Here is a 23,818-nt window from a genome sequence, read left to right as displayed (position 1 = left end):
TTTGGCCTGAAAGCTAAGCGTCATGTCTGGAGGAACCCTGGCACCATCCCTACGTGAAGCATGGTGGTGGCAGCATTGTGCTGTGGTTGTTGCTACACTATTGATCCTGGCTGGTCTGTGGATTGATTTGATTGATTACATTTTAAAACCGCACCTAAATTAAATTAACAGGAATGTCCATTACTTTTCAGATATGATCATTTTCCAAAACCTTACCAGGCCTGGAAAACACCAAAACATTCCATGACTGCATGAACCCTGCAGATTTGACCAGATCTATATCCTTAAACATGGGATTGGGTACGGTTTATGATTTCAGCTTTATTTAAGATACTTGAGATCACAACACATCATATTGGTAACCTAGCAGTTAAGAGCATTGGGCCAGTAACCAAAAGGTTATTGGCACAAATCCCTGAGCCAACTAGGTGAAAAATCTGCCAATGTGCCCTTGAGCTAGGCACTTCACCCTAATTGCTCCTGTAAGTCACACTGGATAAGTGTCTGCTTAATGACTAAAAATGTACATAAAAAACTGATCACATTAACACTACTAGTTACTGGAACTGGTGAAACTATTGAATACATCCTTCAAGATGAGGAAATATGAGCCATTGTCTATTCTGTAACATGTTAGTATAGTGTCCTATCACTTCACCTAAAGCAGTTTCCCAAATGACATGTAGCTTGTAGGATCTCAATACAAATATTTGTTGATGGTCATGGGAAAATATTCCCCAAAACTCCTGGGACCCAGCATTAAAGACAGCAGTCTGCAGATGCAGAGTTCTGGGTTGATGCGTGTACTCCACTGCAGCGCACCTCACCCCACCTCCATACACTGGACCGGACTGAAAGAATATAATCAATATTGCATAAAACATTTAGCAGTAAATTAGAACAGTGGCAGCTTGATGGATACACTTAAATACGTCACAAAAATAGAAAAGACATACCTGGAAGATTGCTGCAGCAGACACTGCAATTCCAGTTTGTCACCAGCTGACACTGGAGAGTTCAGGTTAGTCTCCAAAGGGTTAAGTCACCCTAAAGAGAAGACATTCATGACATTAGAACAGATCAGAGTCTTACAAAGACAACAGCAATACATTGGCATGCAGTTTAACTTGTTAAACTACCCAGACTTTGTACACAATGCTTAGAACCACACTATAAAACACATTAAGAGTAAGAAACAAAATACATATATCAGTGGGTTGTACATCCAAGAGGGGACAATTGAGTCAGCTTTAATTGAGGTGAACACAACTGAGAATTTCTGAAGGACTGAAATACATGGCAGACATGACGCAAGAGTAATCGTACTGAGGCCAGGTCATTTCGCTAAGGCACATTTCTAGAGGGGACAGTTGTTGTGGACTTAAGAGTCTTGAGTCGCAAAACGGCCAGGGTGACGTTTGACTGGCAGTCTCTGCAGCAGGGGACAATGGCTAAAACACTCAAATATTTCTGGATATAAAATAACTTTGAAAGGATGTGAGCAAAAGGAGTTTACCTCACGTGAACTGGCCTATTGATTGTCCACAAATGAACTAGGCAAGAGAGCAGCTTTCACTTCTGACGAGCACTGGTTGGTAGGAGCAACACTTCATTCGCCAAGGACTTGTAGACATTTTCTGTAGCTGAGCAATGAAGCATTAACAGGACCCCCCCCCCCCCAACCCCATGAGTAGGCCACACTAGACATGGCAAGATCATACAATATTGCTCTAGTTGGTGATTAAACTAACCACTACTGATGTGCACTGTGGCATCAAGTATTACAACTATATTTGTAACTTTAGACTACCGGTACCCAACTAACCATTAGCCCCTCAAAGGCAAACCCCACACTTTAGCCTCAGAGGGAACATATGCCATCAGAAGTTCCTTTTAAAATACTGGAACCATGGCACTTCCTGTGAATTGCAGTATAAAGTTAATTCCAGTTTTGGGAAGTATATGTTGGGAGTGAAGTTTAGACTACGAGAACTTGCTGTTAAATACTGCAACTGGCAAATCATTGAAAATAAACTGCTAATTTCCCCCATAAGTACGTTCAAGGCACACGTATTTTCAACAAATCGTTTTAATGGGCTCCATGAAGCCAAAATTGACAAAAAAATAATCGTCAATGTTGATGATACAAAGAACAGAAAGTACAAAATCGTTCCCAGGTGGATTATTGGGCAAGAAGAGTAGTAACAGTATGAGGCAAATCTTTTTTTCTAAATTCAGTCCATTATAACAAGCACATTTAAAATGCAGGCTTTGAGCAGAGCAAAACAAAATACCGTGGGCAGACTAGCACGCTGCAATTTGCAACTTCATGAACAGCCAGCCACTTCAGGCGTGCAGTGTCACCAGTCTTAAAGGAAATCACTATTTTTGGAAACTTAACACAGGAACTTCGGCTACATCAAGAACCTCATTGGTATGGGTGAAGGCATTGCTGCCTAGCAACACACAAGGAATGCATTCATAAAAATCCAAAAAGCACTTCCCGGCCAGTTTTGTCAAAAGCATCTAAGTGGAATCAAACTTTTTTTAAACTCAGTTTTAAAACTTGGCAGGAGGTAGGTCGGACATGGTCGTTTTAAAACAAAAACATGAAGCTTAACTTGCCCCATTGATATCCCCAATATTCATATTTAAGATGCTAATGGAGATGTCAGAGTGCTGGATAGGAACAGGGCGTAGAATGTAACTGAGGCTGTAGATATTCAAAAACAGCCATGTGAAGCAATGTTTTGGTTTTCACTAAATTTGCAGCACCAACAAGTCAGACACTATGCTTTATCAATTGAAATGCCATAAGAGCAAATTGAGATGCATCCTTTAGAGGAGAACATCTCAAACTGGAACTATTTTCTTTTTTTACATGGTTTGTAAATGAATGGCCGAAACTCATGGCTAAATTTAAAGACGCTCGAGCTACTTAAACACAGAATAGGACTACAAAAATCATCAGGTCAACACGTGGACAAATTTCTTGAGAGGAGCGCATCTTTTTAAATACAGCCAGCCAAGGGATGATCTTGAATCGGGGGGGCAGATTTTTACTCGTGAGCAGCTGAGGACAAGAAGTGGGCACACAGATAGACACTGAGTTTAGGAAACAAGTTTACGAACATTTGAGTTTGACAACATCCCACATAGTTACCCACTAAACAGTCCCAAATAGCTGAACCAACTAGTGGGGGAGATCTTTCTGTATAAACTGTGCTGATGTAAGATGGAGCAAATATATGATCCCAGCAGATTGCATAAGTTAGGAGTACACTTGAGGGAAGGCGAATTGAACTAGATGGCATTCTATACTAGTCAGGGGAAACAGATTTGATTCCAGAACCTTGAGGAAGTGTTCTAGGCCTATGATGCAAGAACATCAATACACGACTAATACATACCATAGCTGTCGTAGCTGTCTCTGTAGGATCCCCCAGAGCGATCCCCGTAGCCTCCCTGGCCCCTAACATTGGAGGAGAAAATAAAAAATATAGGTAAGGTCCCTGTCCTTTAAGGATGCAAGAGAAGAATTTCTACAAATACCAATTTGAGAAACTCTTAATTGGCAGTCGGACGTGTCGCCTCACCTATTGTCCCTGTATCCTCCGCCACCGGAAGAGTATCCCCCGCCACCGCCGCTCCTGTATCCACCACCGCCGCTTCCATAGCTCCTGTCTCCGCCGCCACCATAGCTCCTGTCTCCGCCGCCACCATAGCTCCTCTCACCATATCCCCTGTCGCCGCCACCACCATATCCTCCACCACCTGGGAACAAACCAGAACAGTCCAAACAAACTCAAATGGAAAGCAAACACACAGAAAGGTGACTACGGCTAAGAGGGAGGGCAGGACAAAACGCTAATGGAGGATGGGGAGCACACCATTTTGCAGATTGTCTGCCCATACCTCGCGAGTAAACTCGCCCACCTCTTCCTCTCCCCCCTCCATATCCACCTCCACCGCCATATCCACCGCCTCCTCTGGAACCTCTGAATCCACCCCCTCCGCCTCCAGAACGACCACCGCCCTTGCCTGCCTCATCCACACGAATTGTTCTGCCGTCAACAGACTGCAAGAGACAGGGAGTTAGCAGCAGTTTATAGACGTTTTTATTTATATATAAATAATGGGTTAAATGCATTGACATTTGAGGTTGGGCCATCATGTTGTAAGACATTAGTAATGGTATGGCTAGATAATGTTCTCCAGAACCACGTTCAAACACATGTGCTCTAATAATCATACATGCAAAAACCAAGAGGTAAATAAATGCACTTCAGTTCTGGCTTGGGTAAATTGTGATCGACTTAGCTACCTTGCCGTTCATTCCATCCAAAGCGTCCTTCGCATCCTCGGCATTATCGTACTTTACGAAACCGAATCCACGAGACCTTCCCGTTTCTTTGTCCCTGATGACATCAACTGAGCGAAGACAAATACAGTTAAACAGTTGATAATATTTAGTAGCTAGCCATCGCTTATCAAATAAAATACGTAGACCGCACCTTTTGCGATGTTTCCATACTTGGCAAAAGCTTCAGCCAGAGATTCCTCTGTTGTGTCGAAGCTCAGGCCACCGACGAAAAGTTTTCCTTCGTCGGACATGTTTCTTTGTCTGCAACAGAAAAAGCCCGGGTCAAATAAAATCCCAATCGTAAAAACAGCTTAGGTACCTAGCCGTTTCCATTAATATCAACGTTACCTAACGTGTTCCTGATACCTACATGAGTTGTAAAATCTTAACTAAGTCACATCTACGGTAGTTAACAATTGTCTGACGCACATTGCGCACAACAGAATTAGCTACGTTAGCCAGTTAGCGTTAGGCCAACCTGTATATTATTATCGGTATTCAGGTAAATAAAACCATTTCGAATGTTATTAAAAACGTGCTATGGCGGCCAACATATTAAGGGTGAAACGTAAAAGCGGGTTAGCCGTCTGGCTAAATTAGTGTTTAGAATAATAAAAAGAAGAATGAAGCGCCATTTTACACCACGTTGTTGGCCTGCTTCGCCACCTGGTGACTGGTGCTAAGCTAACGGGCTAAAGGCGGAGATGCAGCCATTTTAACAATGAAGTTGATCGCTAGTTAGGTGAAACAAGAACTGAAATTATATTTTATTATTGTAAGAAGAAGAAAAGGTTAAAATATCCGCCATGTATTTAATGTTAACAAGCTAGTTCTCGTAGAAAAAAAATCATAAATCAGTTTAAGTGAACTAGCAAAATGAATGTGTGAAAAATAACGTTAGCTAGTTGAGTACTGTAGCTAGCTTAAGCGGATTTCGAACCACGTTTATTCAACAATAACTCAATTTACCTGTAATTTACACATTAAATATTATTTAGAATACCTAAAGCCGATCATAATAACGATAAAACAGGCAATCAGCTGAATACAACCTCCCAAAAAAATATATAAAAACGTACCTTTTACGGACAGAATGAGAAGAGCTGGTGTTCAGAGAGGCACGTCGTCACAAAAGAAATGGAAGCGCGCACTCTGTCTGTGACGACTGCTGGCGAAGTATTTAAATGACTTTGCGGTGGGCGTGATCTTGTGGTATTTGAATATGGGCGCATATTTTTCGCGGTAACCTTTTATTGACAATTTCTAACGAATTGATTAAATTATATATGAGTTGCTATTTGAGTTTGTAAACTTATACGATCAATATCTTTGTCACTTTTAAAGTCAGTCCAAATTGGGCTATATTTGATCAATTATTCAGGCTACTTTGCCAACTAGTTTTATTTAGGCAACTTTTTAAATGTGTTATTAAAACGTGGAAAAGGTACACATGGTAATGGTCCAGTGTGTCCATGTATCCCACAGTCCACCTTTTCTGCATGTACTGTATGTCACCCAATGCATAGGCTTGTTTTGCTTGTCTCTGCAACTGTAGGCCTTAGTCAAGCTACTGAGCTTTTCTTCCTAAAGTATTATTGACAGAAAAAAATTATCAGACCTTGTCACATTTTGATGCAGGCATGAATCGGTATATGGAAATGTTTGACCTTTGGCATTGGCCTGCATCTACACTGAATACAAATATAAACGCAACATGCAACAATTTTAAAGATTTTACTGAGTTACAGTTCATATAAGGAAATCAGTCAATTAAAATAAATTCATTACGCCCTAATCTATAGATTTCACATGACTGGGAATACAGATACCTTTTTAAAAAATGGTAGGGGCTTGGATTAGAAAACCACCATTTGCCTCATGTAGCACGACACATCTCCTTCGCATAGAGTTAATCAGGCTGTTGATTGTGGCCTGTGGAATGTTGTTCCACACCTCTTCAATGGCTGTGCGAAGTTAATGGATATTGGCGGGAACTGGAACACACTGTCCTACACGTCCAGAGCATTCCAAACATGCTCAATGTCAGGTGGATGGATTATCTTGGCAACAGATAAATGCTCACTAACAGGGATGTAATCAAATTTGTACACAACATTTGAGAGAAATAAGCTTTTTGTGTGTATGGAACATGTCTGGGATCTTTTATTTCAGCTCATGAAACATGGGACCAACACTTTACATGTTGCTTTTATATTTTTGTTCACTACAGTTTTCCACAAAGGTGAACATGAGAGATGTATGGGGCTATTCTCTCAAGTTTATTGAGGATTTATGCCTGTAGATTTTTTCTAACTCAGACTACACCTGGGTCTGCAGCAGATAGAATGGAATATGGACTTTAGACCTATTTTGTCACAAAACTTGATTTTGAGGTGAATTATTAGGAGTGGGCAGTGCTTAATTTGTAAATTGGGAGATGCGGGAACAAAAAACGAGCCGAGCCCTGGGGGCTCTGATGTACCGGATCTTATGAGAGAGAAAAAAATCACCTTTATAATAAAGCATTGCATGCATATCATCGCTTTTGCGTGCTGGCATAGACCAGTAGAGTAGATTTTTTTTAAAGCCTATGGTCCGGGAAAAATGTTGCCTTTTATAAACGCATTTCATGCAATTCTACATAATATTAGATGACTGGAGACTTTAGCAGAATCTTTTTGAATACCTCACAAATTGAGAATCTGAGATCAATAAAAACGACCTTGTCTTGAATGTAGCTCAGTTGGTAGAGCATGGCGTTTGCAACGCCAGGGTTGTGGGTTCGATTCCCACGGGGGGTATGAAAAATAATGTATGCACTCACTAACTGTAAGTCGCTCTGGATAAGAGCGTCTATTAAATGATAAAAAAAGATCCATCAATACCCTAGGCCTAGGTGTGTGGAGACACACATATTGTACAAAATGAAGAGGAAATAGTCCTAAAAAAGCGTTCCAGTTTCACTGACTCACCCAATAATGTGCATCTCACTCACGGGTGATGGCGGATACGCTCTGCCAAAAGCCTATCTCTCTCTTGTTTTACTTTCTAAAACAATGTTGTTCGCTCAATAGGCCAATCTTTTGAGTTATTAGAGCAATGCATGATGGGCAATGGTGTTCTACACTGCCTTTTTTTGTGTCCCACATTTATTTAAATAAAAAAACAAACGTAATCAACCAGGTTGTCACCAAAATAATTATAATATAGTAGGAGCCTTACGTTGTTTTGTTTAATTCTAATATAGTAGGAGCCTTACGTTGTTTTATTTTTTATTAATGCCAATACTGTTTTTTTTTTTGCTTGTTTTCGCTTAATACTTTGGGATGCTTGTAGTCAGAAAGGGTATTTTTGTGTGTAGGCAACATTAGGCCAACACAATTCTCTTCATAATGCATTTAATTCAAGGCTCCACTTTTTCATGTACACCATTTCTTTCATAATGCATTTTACACAAGGCTATATCGAATTTTATGAGGGTTGCCAGATTGGAGAAAAAATACTTTTTGTATTTATTTTTTGGTATCGATGAAGGTATTTGATTGGGAATGGGGATACATTTTTATGATGGGAAATTATAATACACACCATAATACACACACATGCACACAAACACTTACACACATATATACACACACTCACTTTGTTTGTACTCATGTTATAGCCAACTCTTGACTTTTGTATGAATATTTGTATCTAGTTGACATGTATTCATTATCTTTAACTGGTTAAATGTTTGTAGTTTGCATGTTTCAGTAATGATTAACATGGTTAAATAGTTGTAAATCTCTGCTTGATTTAGCTTTTGGTATATTTGGCATTTTTATACATATTCTGTATTTTCACTGAAGAAAGCAATAATTAATCAACACACTACTGTGAATAACTGTACACTAGCTGTTATAAAACGGAAATTGCTCTCCGTAAATAAATGGTGAGAAATGCTCAGTCTGAAGCCATTTGGCTATGGGTTTCACAGCACTATAATAATACAAGTTATATCAGCTTAAAAAGGGTTTACTTACAACCTATGTGGTATAAGATGTTGGGAATAGTGGCATAGGAGAGTCTGAAATGAATGAAATACCCTAACCTTAAGCTATGTTCAATGTCAGCAGCAATTTCCAGTGAGAAATGCTCAGTCTTAAACCATTCGGCTATGGATTTCACAGCCCTATAATAATGATACAAGTTATATCACCTTAAAAGGGTTTATTTACAACCTCTGGGGTATAACATTTAGGGCAAAGTGGTACAGGAGAGTCTGACATATAACCCCTAACTTGAGTTCATTCTTCGCCAATGAGAACCAAGAGGGGCCTAGCTTCATCCTTCATGACTGGGAAAGGCCTCGATTCTAAGCCGTAGAAAATCCTACATCCATCTCATTAGATCAGAACAGGATGGATCAACAGTGATTCCTATTACTGGTTTGCATCCTAAAAAAGTATAGTTGTGTTTTGCTGCATAACACACTTACATTATTTGTCTACCCATATGATGTGGATCATTGTCAGGTTATTTGATATATAAGCTTCAGTAACAAAAGAACACCATGGTTGTAATAACACTTTAAACAGGTTGTTTGTAAATGTGTTTGTTTTGGGTCCACACTGGTAAGTTAACGTGTGTAAATTAGAAAGTCACAGAGGATTTTCTTCTGAATAACTGGTCAGGGCATAGCACTTTCCATTCAGCTTCAGGCAACTTTGATATAAGGCTTGATCCCACCTGTAGGGACTACTTCTATCCGTCACGCCCATTGTTGCTTAACCATTGTTCACTAGATATATCAATGTAATTACACCCAACACGTGTTGAAAAACAGAATGCTTGGCACCACTAGATCACATAACTAGACGTGAGCTGGATGTGATCCCAACGCTGCCACCAATGTAGCGGAAGAAAGTGAAAGCTGCAATAGGGACTCTAACCAGGGCTCATACGTGGCAAAGTGAGCTCTAACGACCGTTTCCATGAAAGCCTAGTGGGCCTCTGGGCAGAGGCAGTAGGCCTACAATGCTGGCGTATACCTTGTTACAATAGCCTAAGAATATAACATGATGGACACAACCGTAATAATCGTCATGAAACGGCCATGGAAGTGCCATAAGTGTAAGGCAACATAAATCATTATTTTACATTAACCTGTTTAACTGCATTGATATGGCTTAATTGATCATAGTCCAGACTCGTTATAGTTGCAAATACCATGCAGTTGCACCAGGGGAATTTAAACCAAACAGAGTTTTTTTTGCAGATCTTCTGTTTCCCCACATTTATTGATGAATTAATTTCCCATCATGAAAATGTATCCCCATTCCCCAATCAAATACCTTAATTGATACCACACAAAATACCCCAGACAAATCAGCTTTTTACTCTAATCTGGCAACCCTCATAAAATCCAACATAGCACCAGTATCCCAATGTATTCAGCGTAAACAAGCATAGAAAACAGCATTGGCATTCATAAAAATAAAAATAAAACGTAAGGCTACTATTATATTATAAGTATTTTGGTGACAACCTGGTTGATTAACAATATTGGGTTGTTAACACGTTTTTTTATATAAATAAATGTGGGACACAAAAAAAGCCAGTGTAGAACACCACTGCCCAAAATGCATTGCTCCAATAACTTTCAAAAGATTGTTCTGAAGTTTGCCCCCAAAAATGTATTTTCCTGTGAATGAAGTCGCACAAAAATGTGTGGCTTTTTCTATTAATTAAGTTGGACAACATTTTTTGTATTTTTGTATTAAGCCACACAAAAATGCACGAAATCTGCTGAAATACTTTTGGTACATACGAAATCTGCTGAAATACTTTTGGTACATATTTGCACTAATTGAGTGTGAGATTGTGTTGGCTGCTCACTGACAGATTTGCTGTCCATTCCAGACTGTAGGCATGCCTTGTAATTGGGCTACACACAATCTGCAGCTAGGCTACTTACAACAACAAAAAAGCTATTGATCCTTTGTGGCTAAATTATAGGCCTACTTCTGGTGTAGTATTCTGAATTATTTAATTTATTTCTGAACAGACAGCAGTAATTCTAGAACTTTGGCAAATGTATTTAAATGTATTTGGGGTGCTGCGGCACCTCCAGCACCCTTCCCGCAGCTACACTCAGAAAAAAGGGTTCCAAAAGGTTCTGCGGCTGTCCCCATAGGATAACCCTTTTTGGTTCCAGGTAGAACCCTCTTTGGTTCCAGGTAGAACTCTTTTGAGTTCCATGTAGAACCTTCTGTGGAAAGGGTTCTACCTGGAACCAAAAGGGGTTCTCCTATGGGGACAGCCGAAAACCCCTTTTTGGTTCTAGATAGTGTAGTGTATGAAGAATTATGACTTTGCTAATGTTTTCAAGTGGAACCTGAGAGGATGTTTATTCAGTTTTAGAGGGATCCGTTTTAGAGTGACACCCCATAGAACAGAGGAAGTCTGTTGGGTGGAGACAGGTGATTGGTCAGTATGGGAAACCACCCATATCCTGGTAAAGATTATATAAGTACTGGTTAGAGACAAAGAAGATCAGAACAGACATATTCTTTTGGGACACTGTTCTCCAGATGCTGCAGACGTCTGTAAACTTATGCTGAAATCTTGTGATATAAATAAAAGTATAATCAAAGTACAGTATAAGCGGACTCCTTGGTTTCACAGCATAATTAGCAACGTTAACTCGACACTACAATAGCACCTTTTTTTCTAAGAGTGTATGATTCTAAAGGAAATAAATTATGAAGTGCAACGCTGAAGTCCACCAGAGGTGTTGCCAGAGAATTTAATGTTCATGTTCTACCATAAGCCGCCTCTAACATCATTTTAGAGAATTTAGCAGTATGTCTATCAGAGCAGAGAGAGGGAGAGAGAACATAGAAAGTTAATCTCATTCTAGTTCTGTGAGAGATACAGGCACGCTTCTCTCTCTCACCACAGCAATGCGCAAACCATAAACCCGGGCAGGCCCAACACAAATCAATTCTTAGAATGTCAGGCACGTTTTCACATTACGTTTTTTAGGGGGCAGGAGAATTACAGAGAAGTCAACTTGAATTAACTCTGATTGATTTTATTATAATTTTTACATTGCAAACAGTGACAATTATTTTTCATGCCAAGAGAGGTACTGATCCTGGCAAATGGGTTCCGGAACAAAACAGTCCAAAATTGAGAGGTGCCGGATCCTCTGCTCAAATTAAGCACTGGGAGTGGGCATATGGAGAGAGGCCAGCTGTTTTAAACTCTTTGACACAACATTTATTTGAATTCTGAACACTCCCGTTACGCGCGCGTGTGTGTGTGTGTGTGTGTATGTCTTGCCTGCTCTGAGACCTCTATCACCTTCTTTATTCTGTCTTTTTGAGAGGGAAAATTAAGTCGAAGAGATAAGAGTTGTCTTTGTTTGGAAGTGTGAAAGGGAAGGTTGGTCCCTTCAGGTTCATGACTGTACTTTGTACACAGACCCACAAAGAATTGAAAAAAAAATTTTTTTTTGATAAACTCCCATATCTATTGGATGAAATACCACAGTGTGCCATCACAGCAGCAAGATTTGTGACCTGTTGCCACAAGAAAAGGGGAACCAGTGAAGAACAAAGACCATTGTAAATACAACCCATATTTATGTTTATTTATTTTCCCTTTTGTACTTTAATAACTATTTGCACATCGTTACAACACTGTATATAGCCATAATATGACATTTGAAATGTCTCTATTCCTTTGGAACTTTTGTAGGTGAAATGTTTGCTGTACATTTTGAATTGTTTATTTCACTTTTATTTATTGTCTTTCACTTTTACTTTTGCTTTGGCAATGTAAACATATGTTTCCCATGCCAATAAAGCCCTTTGAATGGAATTGAACTTTGGATCAGTGTCCCTACAGGGGTGATAGTTGGTGAAAGATCTACCCTCTATCTAGAACAACAAAGACGTGACCATCCCCCACCTCACTGAATGCAAAGTGGGACACACTGGGGCAGATGGCTGTCCCATTCACAGTTAACTCTTGATTGTGTGGATGGAAATGAGAATTCTGGCCATGTGGCCAAGATATATCCCCATGTAAATGAACAGAACCCCCCCACAGAAGACAGAGTAAATGCAAAGTTGTTGGGGGCTAGGGCAGGTTATACGTGCTGCATGAGGGAATGTGTTTTAAATGGTGGCAAAATCATCAATTACAATACAGGTCCTGAAGTTTTGAAGTATTGAATTCATTTTCAATTCTCTGTAACCCTTTACATGTGGAATGTGGTACTTTTCCATTCGCGCTGTTTTAACAAAGTACAAAGGTTAGAGTATAATCAGTGTTCCTCTCCATAACCTAAAGTGTGAAACACTGCCATCTGCTGGCAGTTTGAAAAGCTTGATTTTTCTGTGTCCTTGAATCTCTCTTCCTTTCTTCTGCTCACGTTGACATTATATTTTACATTTCAGTCAGTCAGCAGACGCTCTTATCCAAAACGACTTACAATTAGTGCATTCATCTTAAGATAGCTAGGTGAGACAACAACACATCACAATCGTATCAAGTACCCTAAAGTTCCATCAACAAAGTATTTATCGGCAAAGTCAGTGCTCCGTTCCTCCTCCTCCCGTACTTTATGGGTTCTAGTTCTACAGGTTTATTTTTTCTTTCATTTTCTGTTTAAATAACATTGTCTTTAAACGTACTGCCACATGTTATCCTCACCTATGCCCAATGAGCTACTTGATGGGGAAACGGTTTCCTGAAACCAGAAGTGTAATTAGATAGAACACCTAGCTGTTTCATTTACATTACATTTACGTCATTTAGCAGACGCTCTTATCCAGAGCGACTTACAAATTGGTGCATTCACCTTACAACCAGTAGTACAACCACTTTACAATGTTTTTTTTTAAGGGGGGTGGGGGGGGGTAGAATGATTACTTTATCCTATCCCAGGTATTCCTTAAAGAGGTGGGGTTTCAAATGTCTCCGGAAGGTGGTGAGTGACTCCGCTGTCCTGGCGTCGTGAGGGAGCTTGTTCCATCATTGGGGTGCCAGAGCAGCGAACAGTTTTGACTGGGCTGAGCGGGAACTATGCTTCTGCAGAGGAAGGGGAGCCAGCAGGCCAGAGGTGGATGAACGCAATGCCCTCGTTTGGGTGTAGGGACTGATCAGAGCCTGAAGGTACGGAGGTGCCGTTCCCCTCACAGCTCCATAGGCAAGCACCATGGTCTTGTAACAGATGCGAGCTTCAACTGGAAGCCAGTGGAGTGTGCGGAGGAGCGGGGTGACGTGAGAGAACTTGGGAAGGTTGAACACCAGGCGGGCTGCAGCATTCTGGATGAGTTGTAGGGGTTTAATGGCACAGGCAGGGAGCCCAGCCAACAGCGAGTTGCAGTAATCCAGACGGGAGATGACAAGTGCCTGGATTAGGACCTGTGCCGCTTCCTGTGTAAGGCAGGGTCGTACTCTCCGAATGTTGTAGAGCATGAACCTACAGGATCGGGTCACCGCCTTGATGTTAGCGGAGAACGACAGGGTGTTGTCCAGGGTCACGCCAAGGCTCTTCGCACTCTGGGAGGAGGACACAACGGAGTTGTCAACCGTGATGGCGAGATCATGGAATGGGCAGTCCTTCCCCGGGAGGAAGAGCAGCTCCGTCTTGCCAAGGTTCAGCTTGAGGTGGTGATCCGTCATCCATACTGATATGTCTGCCAGACATGCAGAGATGCGATTCGCCACCTGGTTATCAGAAGGGGGAAAGGAGAAGATTAGTTGTGTATCGTCAGCGTAGCAATGATAGGAGAGGCCATGTGAGGATATGACAGAGCCAAGTGACTTGGTGTATAGCGAGAATAGGAGAGGGCCTAGAACTGACCCCTGGGGGACACCAGTGGTGAGAGCACGTGGTGCGGAGACAGCTTCTCGCCACGCCACTTGGTAGGAGCGACCGGTCAGGTAGGACGCAATCCAAGAGTGAGCCGCGCCGGAGATGCCCAGCTCGGAGAGGGTGGAGAGAGGGTGGAGAGGAGGATCTGATGGTTCACAGTATCAAAGGCAGCAGACAGGTCTAGAAGGATAAGAGCAGAGGAGAGAGAATGCCCGGCTATGAAAAGCCAAGTGACATTTACTCCTGATGTACTGACCTCTTGCAACCTCTACAACCACTGTGATTATTATTTGACCCTGCTGGTCATCTATGAACGTTTGAACATCATGAAGAACAATCTGGCCTTAATGGCCATGTACTGTTATAATCTCCACCCGGCAAAGCCAGAACAGGACTGGTCACCCCTCAGAGCCTGGTTCCTCTCTAGGTTTCTGCCTTTCTTTTTTTCTAGCCACAGAGCTTCTGCTTGCCGTTTGGGGTTTTAGGCTGGGTTTCTGTATAGCACTTTGTGACATCTGCAGATGTAAAAATTTGATTGATTGAGACAATATTAATGTTCTATGGTTATAAAATCAAATCAAAGTTTAGTGGTCGTTTACACAGATCTGCAGATGTTATCACAGGTGCAGCGAAATGCTTATGTTTCTAGCTCCAACAGCGCAGTATTATCTAGAAATACAATAATAATACACACATAATCCATAAAACAACAGTAACAATACAGACAGTATTTTTATTTTTATTTTTTATTTACAGTATGGACAGTATATGAATAGAAAAGGTGTGTACAGCAGTAGTTGCAGTGCTCTCAGAAAGCACTGCAACCCCTTGACTTTTTCCACATTTTGTTGTGTTACAGCCTGAATTTAAAATTGATTAAATTGAGATTTTGTGTCACTGGCCTACATACAATACCCCATAATGTCAAAGTGGAATTATGTTTTTAGAAAAGTTTACAAATTAATTAAAAATGAAAAGCTTGAGTCAATAAGTAAGTATTCAACCCCTACAGTTCAGGAATAGAAAAGTGCTTAATAAGTCACATATTAAGTTGCATGGGCTCACTCTGTGAAATAATAGTGTTTATTAACATGATCCTCGTCTCTGTACCCCACACATACAATTATCTGTAAGGTCCCTCAGTCGAGCAGTGAATTTTAAACACAGATTCAGCCACAAAGACCAGGGAGGTTTTCCAATGCCTCGCAAAGAAGGGCACCTATTGGTAGATGGATAAAAATGAAAAAAGCAGACATTGAATATCCATTTGAGCATGGTGAAGTTATTAATTACACTTTGGATGGTGTATCAATACACCCAGTCACTACAAAGACACAGGTGTCCTTCCTAACTTAGTTGCCGGAGAGTAATGAAACCGCTCAGGGATTTTACCATGAGGCCAATGGTGACTTTAAAGCAGTTACAGAGTTTAATGCCTGTGATAGGAGAAAACTGAGGATGGATCAACAACATTGTAGTTACTCCACACTACTAACCTAAACGACAGGGTGAAAAGAAGGATGCCTGTACAGAATTAAATTTTTTCAAAAACATGCATCCTGTTTGCAATAAAGCACTAAAGTAAAACTGCAAAATATGTGGCACAGTAATGTCCTGAATACAAAGTGTTATATTTGGGGCAAATCCTAGAGGAAACCCTGGTTCAGTCTGCTTTCCAACAGACACTGGGAGACAAATTCACCTTTCAGCAGGACAATAACCTAAAACACAAGGCCAAATATGCACTGGAGTTGCTTACCAAGATGACATTGAATGTTCCTTAGTGGCTTAGTTACAGTTTTGACTTAAATCGGCTTAAAAATCTATGGCAAGACTTGAAAATGGCTGTCTAGCAATGATCAACAACCAACTTGACAGAGCTTGAAGAATTTTAAAAAGACTGATGTGCAAATTTTGTACAATCCAGGTGTGAAAAGCTCTTAGAGACTTACCCAGAAAGACTCACAGTTGTAATCACTGCCAAAGGTGATTCTAACATGTATTTACTCAGGGGTGTGAATACTTACTTAAATTAGATATTTATGTATTTAATTTTCAATAAATGTGCCAAAATGTCTGAACAACTTTTTTTTACTTTCTCATGATGGGGTATTGTGTGTAGATGGGTGAGAGCCATGACTGGAAAATAGTATATACATATAAAGTGGGTAAAACAGTATGTAAACATTGTTAAAGTGACCAATGTTCAATGTCTCTATATACATGGGGTAGCAGTCTCTAAGGTGCAGGGCAGAGTACCGGGCGGTAGCCGGCTAGTGATGGCTGTTCAACTGCCTGATGGCCTGGAGATAGAAGCTGTTTTTCAGTCTCTCTGTCCTGGCTTTGACAAACCTGTACTGTCTCCATTGGCTGAGGTCCCTGATGATCTTCGTGGCCTTCCTATGACACCGGGTGCTGTAGATGTCCTGGAGGGCAGGCAGTGTGCCCCCGGTGATGCGTTGGGCAGACCGCACCACCCTCTGGAGAGCCATGTGGTTGCGGGCGATACAGTTGCCATACCAGGCCGTGATGCAGCCCGACAGAATGCTCTCGATGGTGCATCTTTAAAAGTTTGTGAGCATCTTAGGGGCCATGCCGAATTTCCTCAGCCTCCTGAGGTTGAAGAGGCGCTGTTGGTTATGTTCTATGTTCTACGTTATGTGGCTAAAACATTCGGAGGATCTTTAAATAAGCTGATGCTTTGTGACCTTAAAATGTGGAATTGTAGCTCAAACATCCATAGGCTATTTGATGAGGGACAAACAAATATCAACTCAATAACTTTGATTCAATGGTGTGATGATAAAGTAAGCAACATTGACGGAAATCTGGACCCGTATTCATAAAGCGTCTCAGAGTAGTAGTGCCGATCTTGAATCAGGTCCCCCCCTGTCCATATAATCTTATTCATTTTGACCTAAAAGACAAAACTGATTCTATACTGAACAAAAATATAAATGCAACAATTTCAAAGATTTTACTGAGTTACAGTTCATAGAAGGAAATCAATCAATTGAAATAAATTCATTAGGCCCTAATTTATGGATTTCACATGACTGGGCAGGGGTGCAGCCATGGGTGGGCCTGGGAGGGCATAGGCCCACCCACTGAGGAGCCAGGCTAGGCCAATCAGAATATGTTTTTCCCCACAAAAGGGCTTTATCCCCCCACTGCCAAATTCTCTACAACGACATTGGTAGAGAAATGTACATTCAATTCTCTGGCAACAGCTCTGTTAGACATTCCTGCAGTCAGCATGCCAATTGCACACTCCCTCAAAACTTGAGACATCTGTGGCATTATGTAGTGACAAAACTGCACATTTTAGAGTGGCCTTTTATTGTCCCCAGCACCTGTGTAATGATGATGCTGTTTAATCAGCTTTGATATGCCACACCTGTCAGGTGGGTGGATTATCTTGGCAAAGAAGAAATGCTCACTAACAGGGATGTAAACAAATTTGTGCAAAAAAATAGAGAAATAAGCTTTATGTGTGTATGGAAAATGTGTGGGGTCTTTTATTTCAGCTCATGAAACATGGGACCAACACTTTACATGTTGCGTTTATATTTTTGTTCAGTATAGATCAGCAAAGTCTTTATTAATACTTGTTCAGATTGTTCAAATCTATCCAGAGACAGTCAATGTATTACAAACATATAAACTATTTTGAGTGGAGGGCAGTGTTGTTGCACCTCCCATTTTGTTGTTATGTCCGAAAAGCCACAGTGGAGGCCTGGAGGGAGTGTCGTTTAGCCAGACAGGAAGACAATTCTATCATGCTGCCATGTGCCTACAGATCTGCTATCTTAATTTGATCAATGTGTTGTCGAGATCATTTTCCAGGAAATGCAAATTGTAGGGTACTCAAGGTTTAAAAGGCTTCTAAAGTTTGTAACTTCTAATTTAAAACTTCAGACTTGATTTGCCCTAACAAAAAAAATGTATCAACCCCTACAAAAATATCAATTAATTATAATCCAAATAATTCACATTTCCTGTTGCTGGAGGATTATTTTCCTGTTGTCAGAAACAGGGTCAAATGAAGATTGTGCATCTGTATGTGTTTCTCTGTCTGCTGGAGGCTTGTCTGTGCTTGAGAAAACAGTGTGAGTGTGAATATGAGTGAGCCCAGAGGGAGGCGAGAGGACGATTTGTTCCAGACAAAGCCTGCTTGCATGATGCCACCCCCGTCTGTCACACACACACACACACACACACACACACACACACACACACACTTAGCCTGATGCCCCCGTCTGTCCATCTCTGCCCACCATCCCGGCTGTCTCACAGTCTAGTGATACCGACAGGCATGCCCTCTCGCCTACTCCACTACCAACACACCAACGCTGAGGGGGCTAAAATAAAGCTTCTGCCGTTGTCATGGAAATCCTTTGATACTTGAGAGGATGCTGCAGAGAGATGATTTTACAGTAGGCTAGAGGCCATTTTGAAAGGGAGGTAAGAGAGCACACAGTGGTATTGTTTTCTGCTTCTCACTTCTCTATATAAGAATCTGATCTTTCCCTTTGCTTTCTTTTTTACAGGTAAAGGACGTTTCCTGTTTTTTGCTGTATACTCCATTTGAATTTAATCACAGAGTGAAACAGATCAAAGTTCACTACCAAGGGCTTCAGAGAAAGGCAACTATCCATCCCTGACCCCCCACCCCCCTGTCCTCCTATAGCTCTGTCCACCAGCCTCCTCTGGTGTCCATTATGTTCCTGTCCTATTTGCATACTTTATCTTCCTATTTGCATACTTTATCTCACTGCTCTTGGCTTCTTATAGATAGACATGCAGGTTCTGATCACAACGTTTACGCAACTGAACAGTAGATCTATGTAGGCCTACTCTGTGAAAAACAAGTTGCGGCAACTTTCTTTTACGTAGACCTAGCTTTGAGGCGGACTAGAATATCTTCCTTAGGCTTCCATGTAGGGCCTATTGTAACATGTTTAAGTGCTACAATATATAAATCAGACTGCAATGAACCCTGCCTTCATATCTATTCTAACAGACCACTCCGTAGCTTACTCAGGCCAACTTTGGAAATAAGAGTTTTGATTAATGATTTAATGTTTTCCATTTGGGATCAAATACACACCTTGATGTTTTTTGTACCTCAAATGAAATCAGATTTAATTCAATAGGCTGCAATATACATTTCTGTGCTTTTATATTCTACATCTGCAAGGAGTGTAACATTGAAGATCAAATATAAGGTGAAATCTGGTTTTAGTGATAATGCAGCAGCTGCAGGAATCCTGAGAAACCGATGGAAATGTCAACAGTACTCTAATTAGGACACAGTGTGATTAATATTTGCTTAATATTAGCACCACGTGCAGTGCTCCTAAAATAGCGGCGTAGATAAAGTATCTCAACACCCTGCTTTATGCGTGACTAGCTGCTATGACTCATAGTGATTAATGACACATCGTGACTCAAGCTCCTCTGTACTTAAGGGAGAGGACTTGCTTAATCAATGTTACTCACCTCAACCCCTGAACTGTTATTCCACCATAACCTGTTCGCCCCATTGGAATATTGTACCTAAAAAGGTATCATTTGAAAATGTGTTATTGCGTGATCAATTTGCCAAAGATGTGTGTACCAATCTGCTATGTAGTTACATCTCCCATGTTGGCTACTGTGACTTGAACATGGTGATCCGTTGTGATTCTTTCTTTAGTTCAGAGGCTCCATTTCTCCTTGCAGTTCTGTGGTCATTGAGCACTGAGTAGATGATGGTATTGACACAGTGAGACCAGCAGAGGGCTCTCAACCGTAAACTAATGGTCCGTGTCATCCCTTCATCAGGATGAACTTGAGCTCAAGGGGAGAATCTCAATTGCATTTCCTTGATTCATCGCATCCTCTCCTTCTCAAAACCCATTGGATGTGAAGGTCAGCAGTCCCTCCGCATCTGACCTCATCCAATGGGTTGAGGCGAGGAATCAAGGAAATGCAATTCAGATTCTACCAATGTATAAGTTGCCCTTCCATCTCAATGAGGGCAACCATAGAGATGGATAGAGTTCCCTACTTGGAAACAACCAGTTTTTGCATGGACATTGCCCGGGCAACCACTATTCTTGAAGTAGTCAACTGGGTGGGACATCCTATAGTTTAAGGAAGGATCACATGATTCCATCCAGGTCATCAGGAGGGATCAGCCAATTCATTACACTGTGAGCAAACATTCTATAACTGCAGGTGGCAGTAAATCGCCAACCTTGGCTTTATACCTGTTCAAAGACATTCCAGGTGGCAGTATGCACCCTTTCAGTTTGTTTACCAACTCATAGTAGTAGAACATTGACTAGTTCAAAATGGAGACTGCCTCAACGGCCCTGCCGTGCTCTCACAGACGTCATACTGGGACAGATACAAAGATGAGTCCATCTAAGTCTATGGTTGCGCTTAAAACCACATACTTTATCTAGGACAAATGAGACTGCATCGTATGATCAAGATGAACGGAATGACTGAAGTGTGTGTTCGTGGAACTCTGTCAGTGGTGTCAAAGGATGCATGTGTGTGGGTGTAACTGTAGGCCACGTTTGAGGGTTCGTGCTTGCAGTGTGTGTAAGTCTACACTTGATAGGTTCCTGTGTGTCAGTATAGCACATTGGTGAAGTGTGTCTTTCATAGTGTAGGAGGTGAAGTGTGTGTTCGAATGGAAGCGTGTGAGGGGGAGGCCTAATGCCCCATCAGAGGTTATACTGTCGGTCTACAGTCTGTCTTGTCCGTTACTCAGACCCAGCACTGAAACACTAGCAGGATACAGGACGAAACAAGCAATAGGTGCCCTTCTCCCACTCCTCATCAACCCTGTTACCACTCCTTACCCATTCTCCTTTTCAATAGTCTGCCCTCCTACCCAGCCCCATCCACTTCACGTCTTTCAGCACTTCCCGCTTACCTACCCATCTCTCCTTCTGGTTTCATACACCCGCCTCCCTTTTCCTCAGTTGACTCCCACACCATAACAGGCTGATCAACATGTCTGCGTTGGTGTGTTCCGCCTTAGCCTCCAAAAGGGTGTAGCATGACTGAGTGAAGGCTACAAAGAGGGTACAGCTTCAGCGACAGCTGGCCAGCCCACTCAACAGGGCTGCCAGATTAGATATTCATTGCTCCATCTATATGAATGTCAACCGTATGCGTCATCTCTCATGGCTTCGCGTTTAAAGCAAATTAGTATCCAGTATTTCAGACCAGTGTATACTAACAAACTTAACCAAACAGGCAAGTTCAGGACATCTAATACCCCCCAGATCAAGGACAATTGTACAGAGCCATCACTGAACGGAAAGTGAATCCATCACTTAAGGTCGCGCAATTAACCATGACTAGACAGATAATCCCACTGACTGTTAAAACGCATTACCTGTCAGGTATTAATTCGGTCTACTTTGCTTGTTAAAATGTTTGAATTGTCTTAATGTAAAATCTTTAGTTCTGTGTTCAGGCTGCAACCAGCTTCTACCCCAAGCCACAGGACTGCTGAACAGTTACTCAAACGGCTACACTATTTGCACACTCACTGAACTCTACCCACACTATCATTTGCTGCTGCTACTCTGTTCATGCAATCAGGATAGTCACTTTTACCCCAACTAGCCTACCTTCGTAGCCCTGCACATTGACTCGGTACCTGTATATAGTCTTGTTATTTTATTGTGTTACTATTTCCTTTAACTCTGCATTGTTGGGAAAGGGCTCGCGAGTCAGCATTTTACACTAAAGGCCTCACCTATTGTATCAGTCGTGACAAATATTTTGATCTGAACGCCGGGTTAGACAAAATCGGTCGGTCTTCAGTTTGTACAATACGTATGTATTAGTTTGTGGATGTCCAGCCATTTTATACCAAACTTTAATTTGCAATACGCATATTATGAATTCCAACATGAGCTACGTGGCTAATGCTAACATTAGCTAAGCAGTTGGGTTAGTTAGCCAACATGCTAAGTCAACTAAAAAAAAACGTCCCCTCACTGTCAACTGCGTTTATTTTCAGCAAAAATCAGAACAGTCAGTATCTGGTGTGGCCACCAGCTGCAATCAGTACTGCAGTGCATCTCATGGACTGCACCAGATTTGCCAGTTCTTGCTGTGAGAAGTTACCCCACTCATCCAAGGCACCGGCAAGTACCCAGACATTTCTGGGGGGGGGCGGAATGGCCCTAGCCCTCCAATCCAACAGGTTGAGATCCAGATGAGCCTGCATTAAGGGTACCACAAGGGACAATGTCTTCCCTGTAACACAAAGCGAGGAGATTACCTGCAGTGACAAGCTCAGTCTGATGATGCTGTGACACCGCCCCAGACCTTGACGGACCCTCCACCTCGCTCCAGAGTACAGGCCTCTAACGCTCATTCAGTCGCTGATAAACGCGAATCTGACCATCACCCCTGGTGAGACAAAACAGCGACTCGTCAGTGAAGAGCACTTTTTGCCAGTCCTGTCTGGTCCAGCGACGGTGAATTTGTGCCCATAGGCAACGTTGTTGCCAGTGATGTCTGGTGAGGACCTGCCTTACAACAGGCCTACAAGCCCTCAGTCCAGCCCCTCTCAGCCCATTGCGGACAGTCTGAGCACTGATGGAGGGATTGTGCGTTCCTGGTGTAACTCGGGCAGTTGTTGCCACTTGTACCGCAGGTGTGATGTTCGGATGTACCGATCCTGTGCAGGTGTTACATGTGGCCTGCCACTGCAAGGACGATCAGCTGTCGGTCATGTCTCCCTGTAGCGCTGTCTTAGGCATCTCACAGGACGGACATTTCAATTTATTGCCCTGGCCACATCTGCAGTCCTCATGCCTCCCTGCAGCATGCCTAAGGCACGTTCACACAGATGAGCAGGGACCCTAGGCAGCTTTCTTTTGGTGTTTTTTCCCCAGAGTCAGTAAAGGCCTCTTTAGTGTCCTACGCTTTCATAACTGTGACCTTAATTGCCTACCGTCTAAGACGTTAGTGTCTTAACGACCATTCCACAGGTGCATGTTCATTAATTGTTTTTGGTTCATCGAACACGCATGGGAAACGGTGTTTAAAACTTTTACAATGATCTGTGAAGTTATTTGGATTTTTACAAATTAATCTTTGAAAGACAGGGTCCTGAAAAAGGGACGTTTGTTTTGCCTAGTTTAGTTGCGAAGTAGCCAAACAGCTGTGATGATATTAAAACAACCTTTGGGTTGCTAGACAATTGAGTTACACGTACCCATCCACCCGCTTTTTGCCATTGTTATGCAACCACACTAATGTGTTTACTATGATACATCTGGTTTATGAGGCCAAGCTGCTGCGTTGGACCCCAGGAAGATTAGCCAATGGAGCCTAATAATTCACCACATCCAATGTTCAGTTGCCCAAATATGTGAGGATCTAGTCAATACAGACAACTCAGGCCAAGTCAGTAGAGTTGCAATGTTTACATTTCTGAAGGAATAATCCACTATACATAATTGTCCAATCTGAATGTTTGATAACGTTGCGCCCTCCTGAATTAATCCTGGCAGACATTGAAGGTTATATTGTAAATAAATCCAGTCTGACATTAACAA

At 41.7% G+C, this 23,818-nt stretch overlaps 1 protein-coding gene across 6 annotated transcripts; it reads right to left on the bottom strand.

The window, feature by feature from the left end:
- Positions 1-639: 639 nt before the first annotated feature.
- LOC121535488 (cold-inducible RNA-binding protein B) lies at positions 640-5,546 on the bottom strand. Of its 6 annotated transcripts, none has more exons than XR_005994745.2 (8): positions 5,443-5,546; positions 4,515-4,624; positions 4,325-4,431; positions 3,916-4,078; positions 3,597-3,774; positions 3,411-3,476; positions 957-1,047; positions 640-851 (listed from the first exon to the last, which is right to left on the bottom strand). XR_005994745.2 is itself a non-coding variant. In XM_041842612.2 (7 exons), exons 2-7 carry the CDS (start codon positions 4,612-4,614, stop codon positions 3,060-3,062), a joined length of 624 nt encoding a protein of 207 aa, XP_041698546.2. In that variant the 5' UTR covers positions 4,615-4,624; positions 5,443-5,546; the 3' UTR covers positions 2,072-3,059. The 6 variants fall into 6 exon arrangements, 3 of the variants coding, with proteins under 3 accessions (XP_041698546.2, XP_041698547.2, XP_041698548.2); XR_005994743.2 differs by having other exon boundaries at positions 3,411-3,472; XR_005994744.2 differs by lacking the exons at positions 640-851; positions 957-1,047 and adding an exon at positions 2,072-3,073.
- Between the last annotated feature and the right edge of the window lie 18,272 nt (positions 5,547-23,818).

The sequence above is a fragment of the Coregonus clupeaformis genome, chromosome 21, assembly GCF_020615455.1.
Source record: "Coregonus clupeaformis isolate EN_2021a chromosome 21, ASM2061545v1, whole genome shotgun sequence".
In the NCBI taxonomy this organism is placed as follows: Eukaryota; Metazoa; Chordata; class Actinopteri; order Salmoniformes; family Salmonidae; genus Coregonus; species Coregonus clupeaformis.
Note: the sequence above shows the minus strand (reverse complement) of the source record. Positions and strands in the feature narration are given on the sequence as shown.

What these genes read in the sequence shown, in the direction of transcription:
- LOC121535488 (XM_041842612.2), bottom strand. Translation starts at nt 4,614, where the DNA reads ATGTCCGACGAAGGAAAACTTTTCGTCGGTGGCCTGAGCTTCGACACA. An exon ending in GTATGGAAACATCGCAAAAG is followed by an intron (nt 4,432 to 4,514) that starts GTGCGGTCTACG and finishes GTCTTCGCTCAG; the next exon opens with TTGATGTCATCAGGGACAAA. An exon ending in TGGGCGAGTTTACTCGCGAG is followed by an intron (nt 3,775 to 3,915) that starts GTATGGGCAGAC and finishes GTTTGTTCCCAG; the next exon opens with GTGGTGGAGGATATGGTGGT.